This window comes from Narcine bancroftii, chromosome 2 (assembly GCF_036971445.1).
Source record: "Narcine bancroftii isolate sNarBan1 chromosome 2, sNarBan1.hap1, whole genome shotgun sequence".
NCBI classification, from domain to species: Eukaryota; Metazoa; Chordata; class Chondrichthyes; order Torpediniformes; family Narcinidae; genus Narcine; species Narcine bancroftii.
Genome location: NC_091470.1, coordinates 11,656,589 through 11,674,165, shown reverse-complemented (window position 1 = coordinate 11,674,165; position 17,577 = coordinate 11,656,589). Strand labels below are relative to the sequence as shown.

Sequence of the window (17,577 nt, the reverse complement as noted above, 5' to 3'; positions counted from 1 at the left end):
GTGTCTCTTTAGTTTTTTTATTAGATTTCTCCAATTTCTTTTTTAAGTCTTCTACCTCCATTTCTGCTGCTACTGCCCGCTCTTCCATCTTGTCCATTTTCTTTCCCATTTCTGTTAAGGTCATCTCTATTTTATTCATTTTCTCTTCTGTTTATTCTTTTTCTTAAATCCTTAAATTCCTGTGTTTGCCATTCTTTAAATGACTCCATGTATCCTTTAATAAGAGCAAGTATATCCTTTACCTTGCCTTTCTTTTCTTCTTCTATTTCCCTGTACTCTTCTTCTTCCTCTGGGTTGACCATCTGTTGTTTCTTTGTTGCCCTTTCCTCCTCTTCTTTCTTGTTTTCGTTGTCTTCTATGTTCTCCTCTTGCTGCAGGTGTTCTGCAGCTGTCGTTGCCGGCTGTGGAGATCGACTCCCCAGCTCGTCCCCCCTCCCGTCGGTGTGTTTTTATTCATTTGCATCGCGCATGCGCGAAACTTCGCGCATGCGCGGTTGCGCACTTTTACTCGGCTCTGCGAGCCATTTTTGTAGTCCATTATTTACCGACCTGAGGGAGCGGGTTTCTCTCTCCGCAGCGGGCCTCTTCGGACAGGTAAGGCCTTCACCTTTTTCCTCCTTTGTCTTCTCTTCCTCTCTTCTTACCGTTGCTTTCGATTTTTTTTTTTTGTCGCCATCTTCTTTCCACCTTTATACTCACTTTTCTGTAACTTTTATTTCTGTGCCTTTGTGTTTTCCTTTGTTTTTCCCGACTTTTCTGGAGAGGGCTGGAGTTCACCGTCCGGCCACTACTCCATCACGTGACTCCTCACCAAAACTAATATTGACGCAAAATAAGCTACTCCCTTTTACAATAGATAACCTTTCCTTTAGAGAATGGGAGAAAAAAGGGATCAAAAGAATAGAAAATTGTTTTTCAGGAAATAGATTATTATCCTTTGAACAAATGAAAGATAAATACAATATAACTCAAGATACAGCGCTGGCATATTACCAATTGAGATCCTACTTGAAGGATAAATTAGGAAGCAATTTGAGTTTACCAGAGGGAAGTAACCTTGAATATGTGATTACAGATACAATGTTAATCAAAAGATTTATAACAAATATGTATATTAAACTGCAAGAAAAGGAGAATGAGGAAACAAATGGTAAAACTAAACAAAAATGGGAACAAGATTTAAATATAATGATAAAAAAGGAAACATGGGAGAAATTATGTTCTGGAACGATGAGAAATACAATAAATACGAGGCTACGTATGATACAATATAATTGGTTACACAGACTATACATTACACCGCAAAAGTTAAATAAATGGGACCCAACAGTATCTGATAGATGTTTTCGATGTAAAAAAGAAATGGGAACAACAATTCATGCAATCTGGACATGTGAGAGAGTAGAAAAATTTTGGGATGATCTCAATCAGATATTAAATAAAATAACAGAAAACAATATACCAAAGAATCCAGAGATCTTCCTCCTAAGTAACATAAAAAACAAAGAATTTGGAATTGATTTGGAGGATGCACAAAAAAGATTTGTTAAGATAGCTCTAGCCGTAGCAAAAAAATGTATTATGTCAACCTGGAAATTGGAAGAGAATTTGAAAATACAACAATGGCATATAGAAATGAATAAATGTATTCCATTAGAAAAAATAACATATAGTTTAAGAAATAATATTGAAATATTCGAACAAATATGGGAGCCTTACATTAAATACAATAGCGAAAACCTACCGGGGACAAACATTACCTAAGTTGATGGAAGGAGAAGGAAAGAAAAGAATGGACTCAGTAGAATTTCTGGTGTATTTTTGTTGAATGACAACATTGTCTGACTGGTTTAATGTAACCTAGATTATATACCTAAAATGGATGAGAGGGGGGGGGTGGGTCGGTGGTTTGGGAGGAGGGAGGGGGGGGAGAAAAAGTCACTGTATATGTGTGAAAAAGAAAAAGTGTGTATCATGGCTAATGTGATTTATGGTGTGAAAAATAAAAAAATTTAAAAAAAAAGAAAGGTTCCTGATCCTGTTTGAGGTTCAGATCTGGAGCTCAGGTAGCCGATAGTTTTCACTGGACTCTGTGTGGCTGTGGGAATTCTGGAGGCGAATCCACGGGTATTCAGCAACTCTGACGGACTCTCTTTTGTTTTTCTTTCTCTAACTGTAAGAGTCGCTTCAGGCAATTTCTGCCATTGATGAATTTGTCTGCCTTACAATCGTTAAAAACAAATTTTGTGTAACATTACACTAGTTTTATTACATAACAATAAAGGAATCTAGATATTGTCAGCCTTGCTGGTGACAGGGGTTTCCCATCATGGTTAACACCTCACCGAGTTTCCCATCACGGCTAACACCTCACCAAGGTTTCCCATCACGGTTAACATCTCACTGGAGTTTCCCGTCATGGTTAACACCTCACCGAGGTTTCTCATCATGGCTAACACCTCACCGAGGTTTCCCATCATGGCTAACATCTCGCCGGAGTTTCCCATCATGGCTAACACCTCATTGAGGTTTCCCGTTATGGTTAACAACTCACCAGAGTTTCTCGTCACAGTTAACACCTCACTGAGATTTCCCATCACGGTTAACACCTCACCGAGGTTTCCCGTCACAGTTAACATCTTACTGGAGTTTCCCCGTCATGGTTAACACCTCACCGAAGTTTCTCATCACGACTAACACCTCACCGGTGTTTCCTGTCATGGCTAACACCTCACCGGTGTTTCCCGTCATGGCTAACACCTCACCAGAGTTTCCCGTCACGGCTAACACCTCACTGTGGTTTCCCATCACGGTTAACAGCTCACTGGAGTTTCCCGTAACGGTTAACACCTCACCAATGTTTCCCATCACGGCTAACACCGCACTGGTGTTGCGGGCCAGGCATAATCCTGACAGTTGTATTGGGGATCCTGTGTAAAAGGCTTCAGAGGGAATGGCTCTGAAAGAGAAAAGTGAGTAGTTTTGTTTCAACTCCCTCCATATTGTGAGCTCTGCCTGTGAAGGTAACAGGGTCAGTGAAGGATCAGTCCCTTCCCTTTGACACACAACTGAGTACAAAAGAGGCAGAGTGCAGAGGGGTTTGGGTGCAGAAGGATCAAAGTGCAGAGGGACTGGGGTCTGTGGTTCAGAGTGTAGCACGGTTGGAGTGCAGCTTGGTTGGAGTGCAGAGAGCTCTGGGTGCAGAGGAGTCATGGAAACATAGAAGATAGGAGCAGGAGTAGGTCATTCGACCCTTCGAGCCTGCTCCGCCATTCAACGAGATCATGGCTGATCTTAAAGTTCAGTACCCCGTCCCCGCCTTCTCTCCGTAACCTTTAATACCCTTATACTTAAGAAATAGATCTAATTCCCTCTTAAATACATTTAATGAACCTGCCTCTACTGCCCTCTGTGGCAATGAATTCCACAGATTCACCACCCTCTGGGTCAAGAAATTCCTCCTCATCTCGGTCCTAAATGGTTTGCCTATTATCCTCAAACCATGGCCCCGGGTTCTGGATTTTCCCATCCTTGGAAACATCCCATCTGCATCCATTCTGTCCAGTCCTGCCAGAATTTTATATGTCTCTATGAGATCCCCTCTCAATCTTCTAAACTCCAGCGAGTACAATCCTAATTTGCGCAATCTTTCCTCCTAAGTCATTCCTGCCATTCCAGGTATCAGGCTGGTGAATCGCCTCTGCACTCCCTCCATTGCAAGAACATCCTTCCTTAGATAAGGTGACCAAAACTGCACACAATACTCCAGGTGGGGTCTCACCAAAGCCCTGTACAGCTGCAGTAAGGTATCCTTGTTCCTATACTCAAACCCTCTTGATATGAAGGAAAACATACCATTTTCCTTTTTAACCATCTGCTGTACCTGCATGCTCGCCTTCAGAGACTGGTGTACAAGTACCCCTAGGTCTCTCTGCACTTCCCCATCTCTTAATCGATTGCCATTCAAATAGTAATCTGCCCTCCGGTTTGTATTACCAAAGTGGATAACCTCACATTGATCCACATTGTCGTGCATTTGCCATGGATCTGCCCAGTCCCTCAATTTATCCAAATCACACTGAAGCTTCCTGACCCCCTCTTCCGTGCACACAACCCCTCCTAGCTTAGTGTCATCTGCAAATTTGGAGATATTCCATCCAATCCCCTCATCCAGATCATTAATGTAAATTGTGAACAGCTGGGGTCCCAGTACAGATCCCTGTGGCACCCCACTGGTCACCGCCTGCCACTCAGAAAATGAGCCATTTATCCCAACAAGTTGGAGTGCAGGGGGGGTTGGAGTGAAGAATGGTTGAGGTGCAGAGTGGTTGGGGTGGAGAAGGTTTGGGGTGGAGAGGGGTCAAGTGCAGAGGTGTCAAGGTACAGAGGCGTCAGGGTGCAGAGGCATTGGGGTGCACAGGGATTGGGTGCAGAGGGGTCAAGGTGCAGAGGGGTCAGGGGGCAGAAGGATTGGGGAGCAGTGGTTGGGGTGGAGAGGGGTCGGAGTTCAGAGGTCAGGGTGCAGAGGTGTCAGGGTCCAGAGGGGTCAGGGTGCAGAGGGGTCAGGGTTCAGAGGTCAGGGTGCAGAGGGGTCAAGGTGCAGAGGGGCCAGAGTGCTTGTACAGAAGGGTTAATCTAGCAGAGGGTGAATGTGCAGCAGGTACTTGAATGGCATGTTCATGTAGGTTAATGTTTTCAGACTGCACTTGGGGCACAGCTCACTCGTTGGCCCTGGTGGAGGGAGTGTTTATTCAGTCGAACCAGAATTGAATTTCTGTGCAGTGCTTCAACCTCTCCACATTTTTGTGGTTTACTTAGTGTGGCTCGGCCTGAGTGTGGGAAAAGGAATCTATCAGCAGAAAAACCAAGCAAAACAAAGTGATACTTCTGGACCAAAAGACAAACAGGACCAGTGGATTGGGCAAAAAGTGAGCCTGTGTCACTCTACGGGGACGGGGGCCAGGGTGGGAGCACTGGGTCAGGATCTGCCGTCAGGTGCATTGCCTCTTCTGTGGATGCCCTCACACAGCCCCCAGGGATGCCTCCTTCCCGCAAAGTAAAGCAGAAGGATGTTTGGTTCAACTGGACTGTATGTACCTCTAAACCCCAGCAACTGAGGTAGAGATCCCCTCCTCAACGTTCACAACCCTGAAACACAGAACACTACAGCACAGTACAATTCCTTCGGCCCTTGATGTTGCTTGTAGTCCCACAGAAAAAACTACACCCTCTATTTTTCTTCCATCCACGTGTCCAAGAGTCTCTAAAATGCCCCTAATGTTTCAGCCTCCACCATCACCCTTGGGAATGTTTTCCAGGCCCCACAACTCTGTGTAAAACCCTGACGTCTCCCCTAAACTTCCCTCCCTTCATTTTGTACACATGTCCTCTGGCGTTTGCTGTTGCTATGCTGGGAAACCGTTGCTGACTGTCCACCTTGCCATATATAACTCATGTAAAAGTTGACCCCCCCACCACCTCCCCAATTTTTGGCTCTGACTGTCCACCCATCTAAGCTTGCTCTAGCCGCCCACCCATCCGAGCTCCTGACGCCCTGGATGCCTGCCCATCTGAACTCCTGACTGTGGATCTCTCTCTACCTACCACCCATCCAACACCCCAACCACAAACTTACCACCCGGTCCCTGCCATCTGAGCTCACAACGCTTGAACGACACAGCAACTCAGGAACTTACCAAGGTCAAATGTCTGACCCATGTAAAAGTGGACCCCCTTTTGTTAGCCTGAAAGTGGTAAAAAGAAATTGACGATTATACGAGTATATACGGGTCTATGCCTCTCATGACCTTGTAGACCTCTATCAAGTCTCCTCTCATCCTTCTACGCTCCAAAGATAAAAATCCCAGCTCTGCGAACCTTGCCTCATAAGACTTATTTTCCAATCCAGGTAACATCCTGGTAAATCTCTTCTGCCCCTTCTCCATGGCTTCCACATCCTTCCTGTAATGAGGAAATAAATTAGTACTAAATTAAGGGAGGGCAGTTTAGGGGAGATGTCAGGGTTAAGTTTTTTTTTACACAGAGAGAAGTGGGTGCCTGGAATCCCCTGCCAGGGGTGGTGATGGAGGCTGGAACATTAGGGGCATTAATAACCATAGAACACTACAGCACAGAAACAGGCCCCTTTGGCCCTCTAGTCTGTGCCGGACCATTTTTTTCCTTGTCTCACTGACCTACACGCAGTCCACAGCCCACGCACCCATGTACCTGTCCAAATTCTTCAATGTTAAAATTGAGCCCACATTCACCACTTCAGCTGGCAGCTTGTTCCACTCTCCCACCACTCTCTGTGTGAAGAAGTTCCCCCTCATGCTCCCCCTAAACTTTTCCCCTTTCACCCTTAACCCATGTCCTCTGGTTTGTATCTCATCTACCCTCAGTGGAAAAAGCCAACCTATATTTACTCTGTCTATCCCACTCCTAATTTTAAATACCTCGATCAAATCTCCCCTCATTTTTCTACGCTCCAGGGAATAAAGTCCTAACCTGTTGAACCTTTCCCTGTAATTCAGTTCCTGAAGTCTAGGCAACATCCTAGTAAATCTTCTCTGCCCTCTTTCTATCTTATTGATATTTCCTGTAGTTTGGTGACCAGAACTGCACATAATTCTCCAAATTTGGCCTCACAATGTCTTATACAACTTCATGATGACATCCCAACTCCTATACTCAATACTTTGATTTATGAAAGCCAATATGCCAAAAGCCCTCTTTTCAACCCTATCCACCTGTGACACATTAGGGAATTATGTATCTGTATTTCCAGATCCTTCTGATCTTCCACACTCCTCAGTGCTCGACCATTCACCGTGTATGTCCTTTCTTAGTTTGCCCTTCCAAAATGCAACACCTCACACGTCTGCATTAAATTCCATCTGCCATTTTTCAGCCCATTTTTCCAGCTGGTCCAGATCCCTCTGCAAGCTTTGAAAACATTTCTCTCAACACGTCCAATTTTAGTGTCATCTGCAAACTTGCTGATCCAATTTACCACATTATCATCCAGATCATTGATATAGATGATAAACAACAAGGGTCCCAGCACCAGAGGCCCTCCACTAGTCACAGGCCTCCGGCCTGAGAAGCATTATCCACCACTGCTATCTGGATTCTCCCGTCCAGCCATTGTCAAATCAAGTTCACTACTTCACCATGAACACTGAGCGTCTGGACCTTCTTGACGAACTCCTCCATATGGGACCTTGTCAAAAGGTCCTGGTAAGCTCCTTGAAAAACTCTATAAGATTGGTTAAACACGACCTACCATGCACAAAGCCACGTTGACAATCCCTAATCAGTCCATGGTTATCCAAATAATTGTATATCCGATCTCTTAGAGCACCTTCCAATAATTTACCTACTATTGACAACAGGCTCACTGGCCTATAATTTCAGGATTACTTTGGGAGCCTTTTTTAAACATCAAAACAACCTGAGCTACTCTCCAATCCTCTGGCACCTCGTCCGTGGCTAAGAACATTTTAAATATTTCTGTCAGAGCCCCTGCAACTTCTACACTAGTCTCCCATAAGGTCCAAAGGATTATCATGTACAAAAACAAAGGCGAGAAATCAGACTGCTCAAACTACAGGGGAATCACACTGCTCTCCATTGCAGGCAAAATCTTCACTAGGATTCTCCTAAATAGAATAATACCTAATGTCGCCGAGAATATTCTCCCAGAATCACAGTGCGGCTTTCGCACAAACGGAGGAACTACTGACATGGTCTTTGCCCTCAGACAGCTCCAAGAAAAGTGCAGAGAACAAAACAAAGGACTCTACATCACCTTTGTTGACCTCACCAAACCCTTCGACACCTTGAGCAGGAAAGGGCTTTGGCAAATACTAGAGCGCCTCGGATGCCCCCCAAAGCTCCTCAACATGGTTATCCAACTGCACGAAAACCAACAAGGTCGGGTCAGATACAGCAATGAGCTCTCTGAACCCTTCTCCTTAACAATGGCGTGAAGCAAGGCTGTGTTCTCGCACCAACCCTCTTTTCAATCTTCTTCAGCATGATGCTGAACCAAGCCATGAAAGACCTCAACAATGAAGACACTGTTTACATCCGGTACCGCACGGATGGCAGTCTCTTCAATCTGAGGCGCCTGCAAGCTCACACCAAGACACAAGAGAAACTTGTCCGTGAACTACTCTTTGCAGACGATGCCGCTTTAGTTGCCCATTCAGAGCCAGCTCTTCAGCGCTTGACGTCCTGTTTTGCGGAAACTGCCAAAATGTTTGGACTGGAAGTCAGCCTGAAGAAAACTGAGGTCCTCCATCAGCCAGCTCCCCACCATGACTACCAGCCCCCCCACATCTCCATCGGGCACACAAAACTCAAAACGGTCAACCAGTTTACCTATCTCGGCTGCACCATTTCATCAGATGCAAGGATCGACATCGAGATAGACAACAGACTCACCAAGGCAAATAGCGCCTTTGGAAGACTACACAAAAGAGCCTGGAAAAACAACCAACTGAAAAACCTCACAAAGATTAGCGTATACAGAGCCGTTGTCATACCCACACTCCTGTTCGGCTCCGAATCATGGGTCCTCTACCGGTATCACCTACGGCTCCTAGAACGCTTCCACCAGCGTTGTCTCTGCTCCATCCTCAACATTCATTGGAGCGCTTTCATCTCTAACGTCAAAGTACTCGAGATGGCAGAGGTCGACAGCATCGAGTCCACGCTGCTGAAGATCCAGCTGCGCTGGGTGGGTCACGTCTCCAGAATGGAGGACCATCGCCTTCCCAAGATCGTATTATATGGCGAGCTCTCCACTGGCCACCGTGACAGAGGTGCACCAAAGAAAAGGTACAAGGACTGCCTAAAGAAATCTCTTGGTGCCTGCCACATTGACCACCGCCAGTGGGCTGATATCGCCTCAAACCGTACATCTTGGCGCCTCACAGTTCGGCGGGCAGCAACCTCCTTTGAAGAAGACCGCAGAGCCCACCTCATTGACAAAAGGCAAAGGAGGAAAAACCCAACACCCAACCCCAACCCACCAATTTTCCCCTGCAACCGCTGCAACTGTGTCTGCCTGTCCCGCATCGGACTTGTCAGCCACAAACGAGCCTGCAGCTGACGTGGACATTTACCCCCTCCATAAATCTTCGTCCGCGAAGCCAAGCCAAAGAAAGATTTGCTTTAAGACAGCAAGCACTTCCTCCTCTCTAATCTATGTCGGTTCCATGACCCCACTGCTCGTTTTCCTTACTTCCCATGACTCTGTGCCTGTTTCCTGAGTGAATACTGATGAAATTTAAGATCTCCCCATCTCTTTTAGGTCTAAACAAAGCCGACCACTCTGATCTTTATAGAGACCCATTTTGTCCCTTATTGTCCTTTTGTTCTTAATATTCCTGTAGAAACCTTGAGGATTTTCCTTCACATTCTCTGCCAAAGCAGCCTCATGTTTTCTTTGACCTTCCTGATTTCTTTCTTGAGGTTTATCTTGCATTTTTTTATACTCCTCATTTGCCCCATGTGCCTGTTATACCCCCCTCTCTTGTTCCGAACCCGATCCCCAATATCCCTCAACAACCAAGGTTCCCTGTGCCTGCAAACTTCGCCTTTAATCCTGACAGGAACCTACAAGCTCTGTACTCTCCAAATGTCACCTTTGACAGGCATTGAAGAGCTTCCTAGACAGGTACATGGATGGAAGCAAAATAGAGGGTTACAGGGTAAGGAGGGTTTAGTCCCTTTTTTAAGGAATATATGGGTTGGTACAACATCAAGGACCGAAGGGCCTGTACTGTGCTGCAGGGTTCTATGTTCTAAATGTCAGTGTTACAGCTCAGCTCCACCAGCCAGGTCACACAAATATAATCTTCCTTTGGGACTAGACACAATCTCAGCACCTTTGCTCTTTCCTGAAGGAAGCCTCCTGCTGCATGTGGCAACCTGCAGCACAGAACAGGCTCTTCAGCTCATCTCCTCTGTGCTTGCTGAGCTCGTCCCATTTGCCTGTGTTTTCTCGAGCCCTGGAAATCTTCCTACTCGCATCCCTGTCTACATGCCTTAAATGCACCCCTTTCACCTTTCAGCCCTCGAATTCCCCTACTCTCGGGAAAAAGCAATAACTATTATGATTTCCCCCTCCCCCACCATGATGTTATAAGCTCCAAAAGGTGCTGTCAGCCTCCAACACTCCAGTGAGGAACTCCCCAGTCCCAATACCAATCTCAGGAATCTTTTCTTCACCATTTCTAGCTGAATATTGTTTCTCTGGTTAGGTGGTCAGAAATCACTACATCCTCTGAAGCGTTCCAGGCCCCTCTTACAGCATCAGTCACTTCACTTTCACACACAGCAGGGCTCCCAATAGCAGTCAGCGTCCCCTCAATGCTGTGTTGGCCGCACAAGGAGAGAAGGCTGAGTGGCCATCCCTTCCACAGGGTGGCACAGCTAGCACGATGCTGTTACAGCGGTAGTGACCCAAGTTCGAACCCTGTGCTGTCTGTAAGGAGTTTGCATGTTCTACCCGTGTCGATGTGGGTTTTCCCCGGGAGCTTCGGGTTTCCTCCCACCTTTCAAAATGTACAGCGTTCCAGTGTAACTGGGTGGCATGGTTAACGTAGTGGTTAGCTTGACACTATGACAGCCCTGCGACCCTGGTTCGAATCCCGCACTGTCTGTAAGGAGTTTGTACATTCTCCCCGTGTCTGTGTGGGTTTCCTCCAGGGGTTCCAGTTTCCTCCCACCCTCCAAAACGTACCAGTGGATGTAGGTTAATTGGGGTATTTGAGTGGCATGGGCTTGTGAGCTGGAAGGGCTTGTTACTGTGCTTTATGTCTAAATTTTCACAAAATTTAAAAATTGAGAACAAGTTGGACAGGAGCGGGTGTGGGATTCCGAGACCAGGAAGTGGGAATCACTGGGATAACAGAAGAACTACATGTACTGTCTGACTAAGTGGTCGTCGTTTGGACTGCATGGTGCAGACAAGTGACCGTGTGAAACACAGCCCATGCAACACTGCTGGATGGAACCTTTCACCCATCACCTCCTTGCCCTGGACACACTGGTCTTGGTGACTACCCCAACTGCCGACCTTTGCTTTCCTCCCCTTGATGCTGTCATTGGAAAGGATTTGGAACATGGATCTGACCAGAGGAGCAGAGTGGAGGGTGGAAAGTATTCAGGGGGAGCATCCTACCTGGCTACTCTCTGTGTGCCAGCCTGTCTGCAAGCCCCCTGCTTGTTATTCACCGGTGGTCTCGGCAGGAGTGGTGGGCTCCCCGGACGGGCTTCCAGCACGTGCTGCCTGGCTGGCCATGGGATACTGGTCTGGGGCTTCTGATTGCCCACAGTGGGTGGTGCTGCCCAGTGGCTGCTGGGATCCGATGTCAGCAGGTGGTTCTCTGCAGAGATGGCCTGTGGGGGCAAGAACACATCAGCAGATACCAGGAACTCCCCCTGATACACACATGTCGATGTAAATCTTATGCATTACCTATCTCCTGATACACAATAAAAACACAGAAGTGCTGGAGGGACTCAGCAGGAAGTAAAGATATAGAACTTACATTTCAGGCCCGAGCCCTTCTTCAAGATATAAGTGAAAAGTCTCTGAGTGATTAGTTCGGGCATCAAGGGTTATGGCAAGCGAGGCTATGTGTGAGGATGGATTCATTTCACTCATGACTAGAATGACAGAGCAAACTCAATGGGCCGATCGGCCTACTTCTGCTCCCATATCTTGTGAAAAGGAGGCAGGCGTCTGAATTAAATGGCTGGGAAGAAGTAATGAAAGGCAGCGGGGGAGTGGGGTGGGTGTAGAGACCAACTGGTTAAAGGTGTGAATTGGATATGGAGAGGAGGTGGAAGGCCAGAAATGATTGGGGTTGGGGTTGAGAGAGGCTTAACCTTGTGACTGCAGAGCTGGGGGAAAGGAGATGGGGGGGGGGGGAAAGAGAAAGAGTGTCTGAACTACAGGAGAGGAGACACAGAGATAGATAGAGGGAGGGTGTTAACGAAAAGTGGAGGAGTCGATGTTGATGCTGTCCGTTTGGATGAGATGTTATTCCTCTAATTTGTTCATGGTCTCAGTCAGGCAATGCACGGGACCGTGGACCGACATGTCAGTGTGTAATACAACAACTGCCACCAATGGTAAACTGCACAGGAGACCATTCTGCCCTCTGTTAGTTATTTGGCTCCTGGCTGATACAGTGAACATACATGGAACCTGTATGGGTGCCATCCCAGACCAACACTGCAGTGGCGTCCTGTCCCAAACCTCTTCCCACAATGAGATTCACGGATGAGAGAGCATCTGCTTCGACTAAAACCTTGACAATGAGCTGATCCGAGACTCATTTTGAAACAAAAGGAGACTATTCAGCCCATCAGGTCTAAGTCAGCATTCCCATTGGATCCATCTCCCTCCTCCTAATTTCCCTATTGCCTGACAACATGCCTTTCTACCTGCCAAACAAATAGGTGGCATGGTTAGCCTAACACTGTTACAATGCAGTGATCGGGACTGGGGTTTGAATCCTGCGCTGTCTGTAAGGAGTTTGTACATTCTCCCCGTGTCTGCATGGATTTTCCACGGGGTGCAGGTTATTTGGGTGTAATTGGGGGGCACGGGTTCATGGGCTGAAATCACCTGTTACTGTGCTGTAGGTCTAAATTTAAAAAAATCTCTGCTTTGATTCAAGATTCCTTTATTGTCATGTAATAGTACAGAACATGGGATATTACACAAAATTGCCTTCTGCCTGCCATAAGGTAGACAGTCGCCATGAGCATGGCCTGGTGCCCCTAACAATAGGAGACATGGAAGCAGAAAGGAGTCCGTTCAGAGTCACTGAGTGTCCGTGGATTCGCCTCCAGCCCTCCCACACTCTCTGCAGCCCCACAGACTCCTGTTCGATCCATCGGCCACCTGAGCTCCAGATCCAAACCTTTGACATGATCAGGAAGCCTTCAGTGCCCGAGGCTCTTCAGGACCCTTCTTGCCACTTGCCAAGACTACAGCAGCCAGGGATTTTTTTTTGGGGGGGGGGTGGTGTTGGCTGGGTGTGGGGGAAAGCAAACAACTGAGGAAGCTACAGTCACAAAGAAAATATGCAAACTCCACATAGACAGCACAGGAGTCAGAATTCACCCAAGGTCCCTGGAACACCACTGAAACAGGCTCCTATCAGATCACTCACCAACAATAACTACTGCAATAATGGAAAAGCAAGGACATGTATACAGACACATCTCAACACCACGCTACTTAAAAGAACAGACCTGAGTTTTATAAAGAGACAGATAGAACTTTTTGGTGAAATGAACTTTTGATCTGGGACACGCTCAAAGCATATCTGAGGTGACAAATTATATCCTATACAAAGAGAGAATATATGGCAGAAGTAAGAGTTTGGAGAAAGATATTATAGAATGAGAAAAAAAATCAAAGAACAGGACTGCAAGAAAAATACAGACCACAGGAGAATAAAAAGCTAAGATCTAATACAATTCAAACATATGGAACAGAAAAAGTGATCTTAAAAACTAAACAATATTATGAGTTAGGTGAATGGGTACATAAAGTCTTAATTTGCAAATTAAACCCAGAGGAGCATCAAGGAATGAAAAAACACTATAAAAACTGAAACAGACATTCCAATATAAACAAAAGGAAATCAATGACATCTTTGGACAATATTACACAGAATTATACAAATCAGAATTACTAGGAGATGAGAATGAAATCTCGTATAAACAAAATCTGTATAAACTAAGATCCTCTTTTGGGGAAGATAGAAGAAGACCTGCAGAAATGGAGAGATTTACCGTTTACTTTAGTGGGAAAGATTAATTGCGTCAAAATGAAATTAATGCCAAGACTCCAGTATCTTTCTCAACTTCTGTCTATTGTGTTACTTTAAACTTTCTTTAAATTATTAAGCAATCATATTAGATGGTTCCTATGGAATAACAAGGTACCAAGAACCGCACTGGAAAAACTGATATGGATTACGGGTTGGGAAGACTTAGATTTCCAGATTTTAAAAAATATGACTTAACTGCACAGGCTAGATTTATCTCAGCTTTCTTTATAGAAGACAGCCCCCCTCTTGGATTCAGAAGGAAATCTACTCGTCGGGGGAGGGGGAAGCAAAGGATTTTATCTATAAATGGAGTTTCAAATTACTAAAGAAAATTACTAAAGAAAAAGACATAACCCCATTCTAATACATATAATCAGAACCTGGAAACAAATTATTGAATGTATAGGAAAAGATGGGGACCAACATTGACCCCACCTGAAATAATGAAACTGAACGAATGGTCTGGATGGGGAATACACCCAAATTCATAACAAAAATGTACTCTGCTCTCTAGAGTAAATGTAGGTGGGCACAGAGCATCTGAAACTGATATTGTCTGAAGCAATGGTTGTGAGCAATGTAATAAAATCAGGCCCTGTTACTGTACAAACAGTGAGGCTGGGTTCTCCAAGGGCTGGACCAGCATCCACGCCCTTGTAAAATGAGCTGATGGAACTCAGCAGATTACACAAAATCCATGCGAGTGAAACGCAGTCAATATTTTGGGCCTGGGCCCTTCAGTAGAAATGTGGAAAAATTGGCAGATGTTGGAATAAAATAATTGGGGTGGGTAGGAGAGGGGGAGGAACACAGGCTAACAGATAAGAGGTAATAGCTGGGAGGGTAGAAGCAGAGATGACAGAGGGAGGAGGCTAAAGGCTAAGAAAGATGCCAACCTCCCCTGCCAACCTGCTCTGGTGAATAGCTGTACAATGCCCACACTGCCAACTTGCCCTGGTGAACAGTTGTACAGTGCCCACACTGCCAACTCGCCCTGGTGAACAGTTGTACAGTGCCCACATTGCCAAGTGAACAGCTGTACAGTGCCAACACTGCCAAGGTGAACAGTTGTACAGTGCCCACACTGCCAAGGTGAACAGCTGTACAGTGCCCACATTGCCAAGGTGAATAGCTGTACAGTGTCCACACTGCAAAGGTGAACAGCTGTACAGTGCCCACACTGCCAAGGTGAATAGCTGTACAGTGCCCACACTGCCAAGGTGAACAGCTGTACAGTGCCCACACTGCCAACCTGCCCTGGTGAACAGTTGTACAGAGCCCACACTGCCAAGGTGAACAGCTGTACAGTGCCCACACTGCCAACTCGCCCTGGTGAACAGTTGTACAGTGCCCACATTGCCAAGTGAACAGCTGTACAGTGCCAACACTGCCAAGGTGAACAGTTGTACAGTGCCCACACTGCCAAGGTGAACAGCTGTACAGTGCCCACACTGCCAACCTGCCATGTTGAACAGTCATACAGTGCCCACACTGCCAAGGTGAACAGTTGTACAGTTCCCACACTGCCAAGGTGAACAGTTGTACAGTGCCCACACTGCCAACCTGCCCTGGTGAACAGTCGTACAGTGCCCACACTGCCAAGGTGAACAGCTGTGCAGTGCCCACACTGCCAAGGTGAACAGCTGTGCAGTGCCCACACTGCCAACCTGCCCTGGTGAACAGTCATACAGTGCCCACACTGCCAAGGTGAACAGTTGTACAGTGCCCACACTGCCAAGGTGAACAGCTGTACAGTGCCCACACTGCCAACCTGCCCTGGTGAACAGTCGTACAGTGCCCACACTGCCAAGGTGAACAGTTGTACAGTGCCCACATTGCCAAGTGAACAGCTGTACAGTGCCAACACTGCCAAAGTGAACAGTTGTACAGTGCCCACACTGCCAAGGTGAACAGCTGTACAGTGCCCACACTGCCAACCTGCCCTGGTGAACAGTCGTACAGTGCCCACACTGCCAAGGTGAACAGCTGTGCAGTGCCCACACTGCCAAGGTGAACAGCTGTGCAGTGCCCACACTGCCAACCTGCCCTGGTGAACAGTCATACAGTGCCCACACTGCCAAGGTGAACAGCTGTGCAGTGCCCACACTGCCAACCTGCCCTGGTGAACAGTTGTACAGTGCCCACACTGCCAAGGTGAACAGCTGTACAGTGCCCACACTGCCAACTCGCCCTGGTGAACAGTTGTACAGTGCCCACATTGCCAAGTGAACAGCTGTACAGTGCCAACACTGCCAAAGTGAACAGTTGTACAGTGCCCACACTGCCAAGGTGAACAGCTGTACAGTGCCCACACTGCCAACCTGCCCTGGTGAACAGTCATACAGTGCCCACACTGCCAAGGTGAACAGCTGTGCAGTGCCCACACTGCCAACCTGCCCTGGTGAACAGTTGTACAGTGCCCACACTGCCAAGGTGAACAGCTGTACAGTGCCCACACTGCCAACTCGCCCTGGTGAACAGTTGTACAGTGCCCACATTGCCAAGTGAACAGCTGTACAGTGCCAACACTGCCAAGGTGAACAGTTGTACAGTGCCCACACTGCCAAGGTGAACAGCTGTACAGTGCCCACACTGCCAACCTGCCATGTTGAACAGTCATACAGTGCCCACACTGCCAAGGTGAACAGCTGTACAGTGCCAACACTGCCAAGGTGAACAGCTGTACAGTTCCCACACTGCCATGGTGAACAGTTGTACAGTGTCCACACTGCCAAGTGAACAGCTGTACAGTGCCAACACTGCCAAGGTGAACAGTTGTACAGTTCCCACACTGCCAAGGTGAACAGCTGTGCAGTGCCCACACTGCCAACCTGCCCTGGTGAACAGTCATACAGTGCCCACACTGCCAAGGTGAACAGTTGTACAGTTCCCACACTGCCAAGGTGAACAGTTGTACAGTGCCCACACTGCCAAGGTGAACAGCCGTACAGTGCCCACACTGCCAACCTGCCATGTTGAACAGTCATACAGTGCCCACACTGCCAAGGTGAACAGCTGTACAGTGCCAACACTGCCAAGGTGAACAGCTGTACAGTTCCCACACTGCCAAGGTGAACAGTTGTACAGTGCCCACACTGCCAAGTGAACAGCTGTACAGTGCCAACACTGCCAAGGTGAACAGTTGTACAGTGCCCACACTGCCAACCTGCCCTGGTGAACAGTCGTACAGTGCCCACACTGCCAAGGTGAACAGCTGTGCAGTGCCCACACTGCCAACCTGCCCTGGTGAACAGTCATACAGTGCCCACACTGCCAAGGTGAACAGCTGTACAGTGCCCACACTGCCAACTCGCCCTGGTGAACAGTTGTACAGTGCCCACATTGCCAAGTGAACAGCTGTACAGTGCCAACACTGCCAAGGTGAACAGTTGTACAGTTCCCACACTGCCAAGGTGAACAGCTGTACAGTGCCCACTGCAAACCTGCCCCGGTGTACAGTTGTACAGTGCCCACACTGCCAAGGTGAACAGCTGTACAGTGCCCACACTGCCAACCTGCCATGTTGAACAGTCATACAGTGCCCACACTGCCAAGGTGAACAGCTGTGCAGTGCCCACACTGCCAACCTGCCCTGGTGAACAGCTGTACATTGCGAACTGTGGGAAGAAGCTGTTCCTCAGCCTGGTGGCGCTGGCTCTGATCCTCCTGTATCTCTTCCCCAGTGGGAGCAGCTGAAAGATGTTGTATGCAG

The 17,577-nt window shown here is 47.2% G+C and overlaps 1 protein-coding gene across 7 annotated transcripts in view; it reads right to left on the bottom strand.

The window, feature by feature from the left end:
- Positions 1–17,577, bottom strand: part of ttll5 (tubulin tyrosine ligase-like family, member 5) — a 1,011,501-nt gene that overhangs the window by 14,199 nt on the left and 979,725 nt on the right. For 2 of the 7 annotated variants that reach the window (XM_069915840.1, XM_069915841.1), the window contains exons 31-32: positions 11,195–11,412; positions 5,716–5,961 (exon numbers count right to left, since the gene is read on the bottom strand). The exons of 1 other annotated variant lie outside the window; for it this stretch is intronic. In XM_069915840.1, the coding sequence (XP_069771941.1) occupies positions 5,772–5,961; positions 11,195–11,412 (408 nt within the window). In that variant the 3' untranslated portion in view covers positions 5,716–5,771. Of the gene's footprint in view, positions 1–5,715; positions 5,962–11,194; positions 11,413–17,577 lie in introns of those variants that run through there. 4 more of the 7 variants (XM_069915842.1, XM_069915843.1, XM_069915844.1 and 1 more) reach the window with 3 other exon arrangements.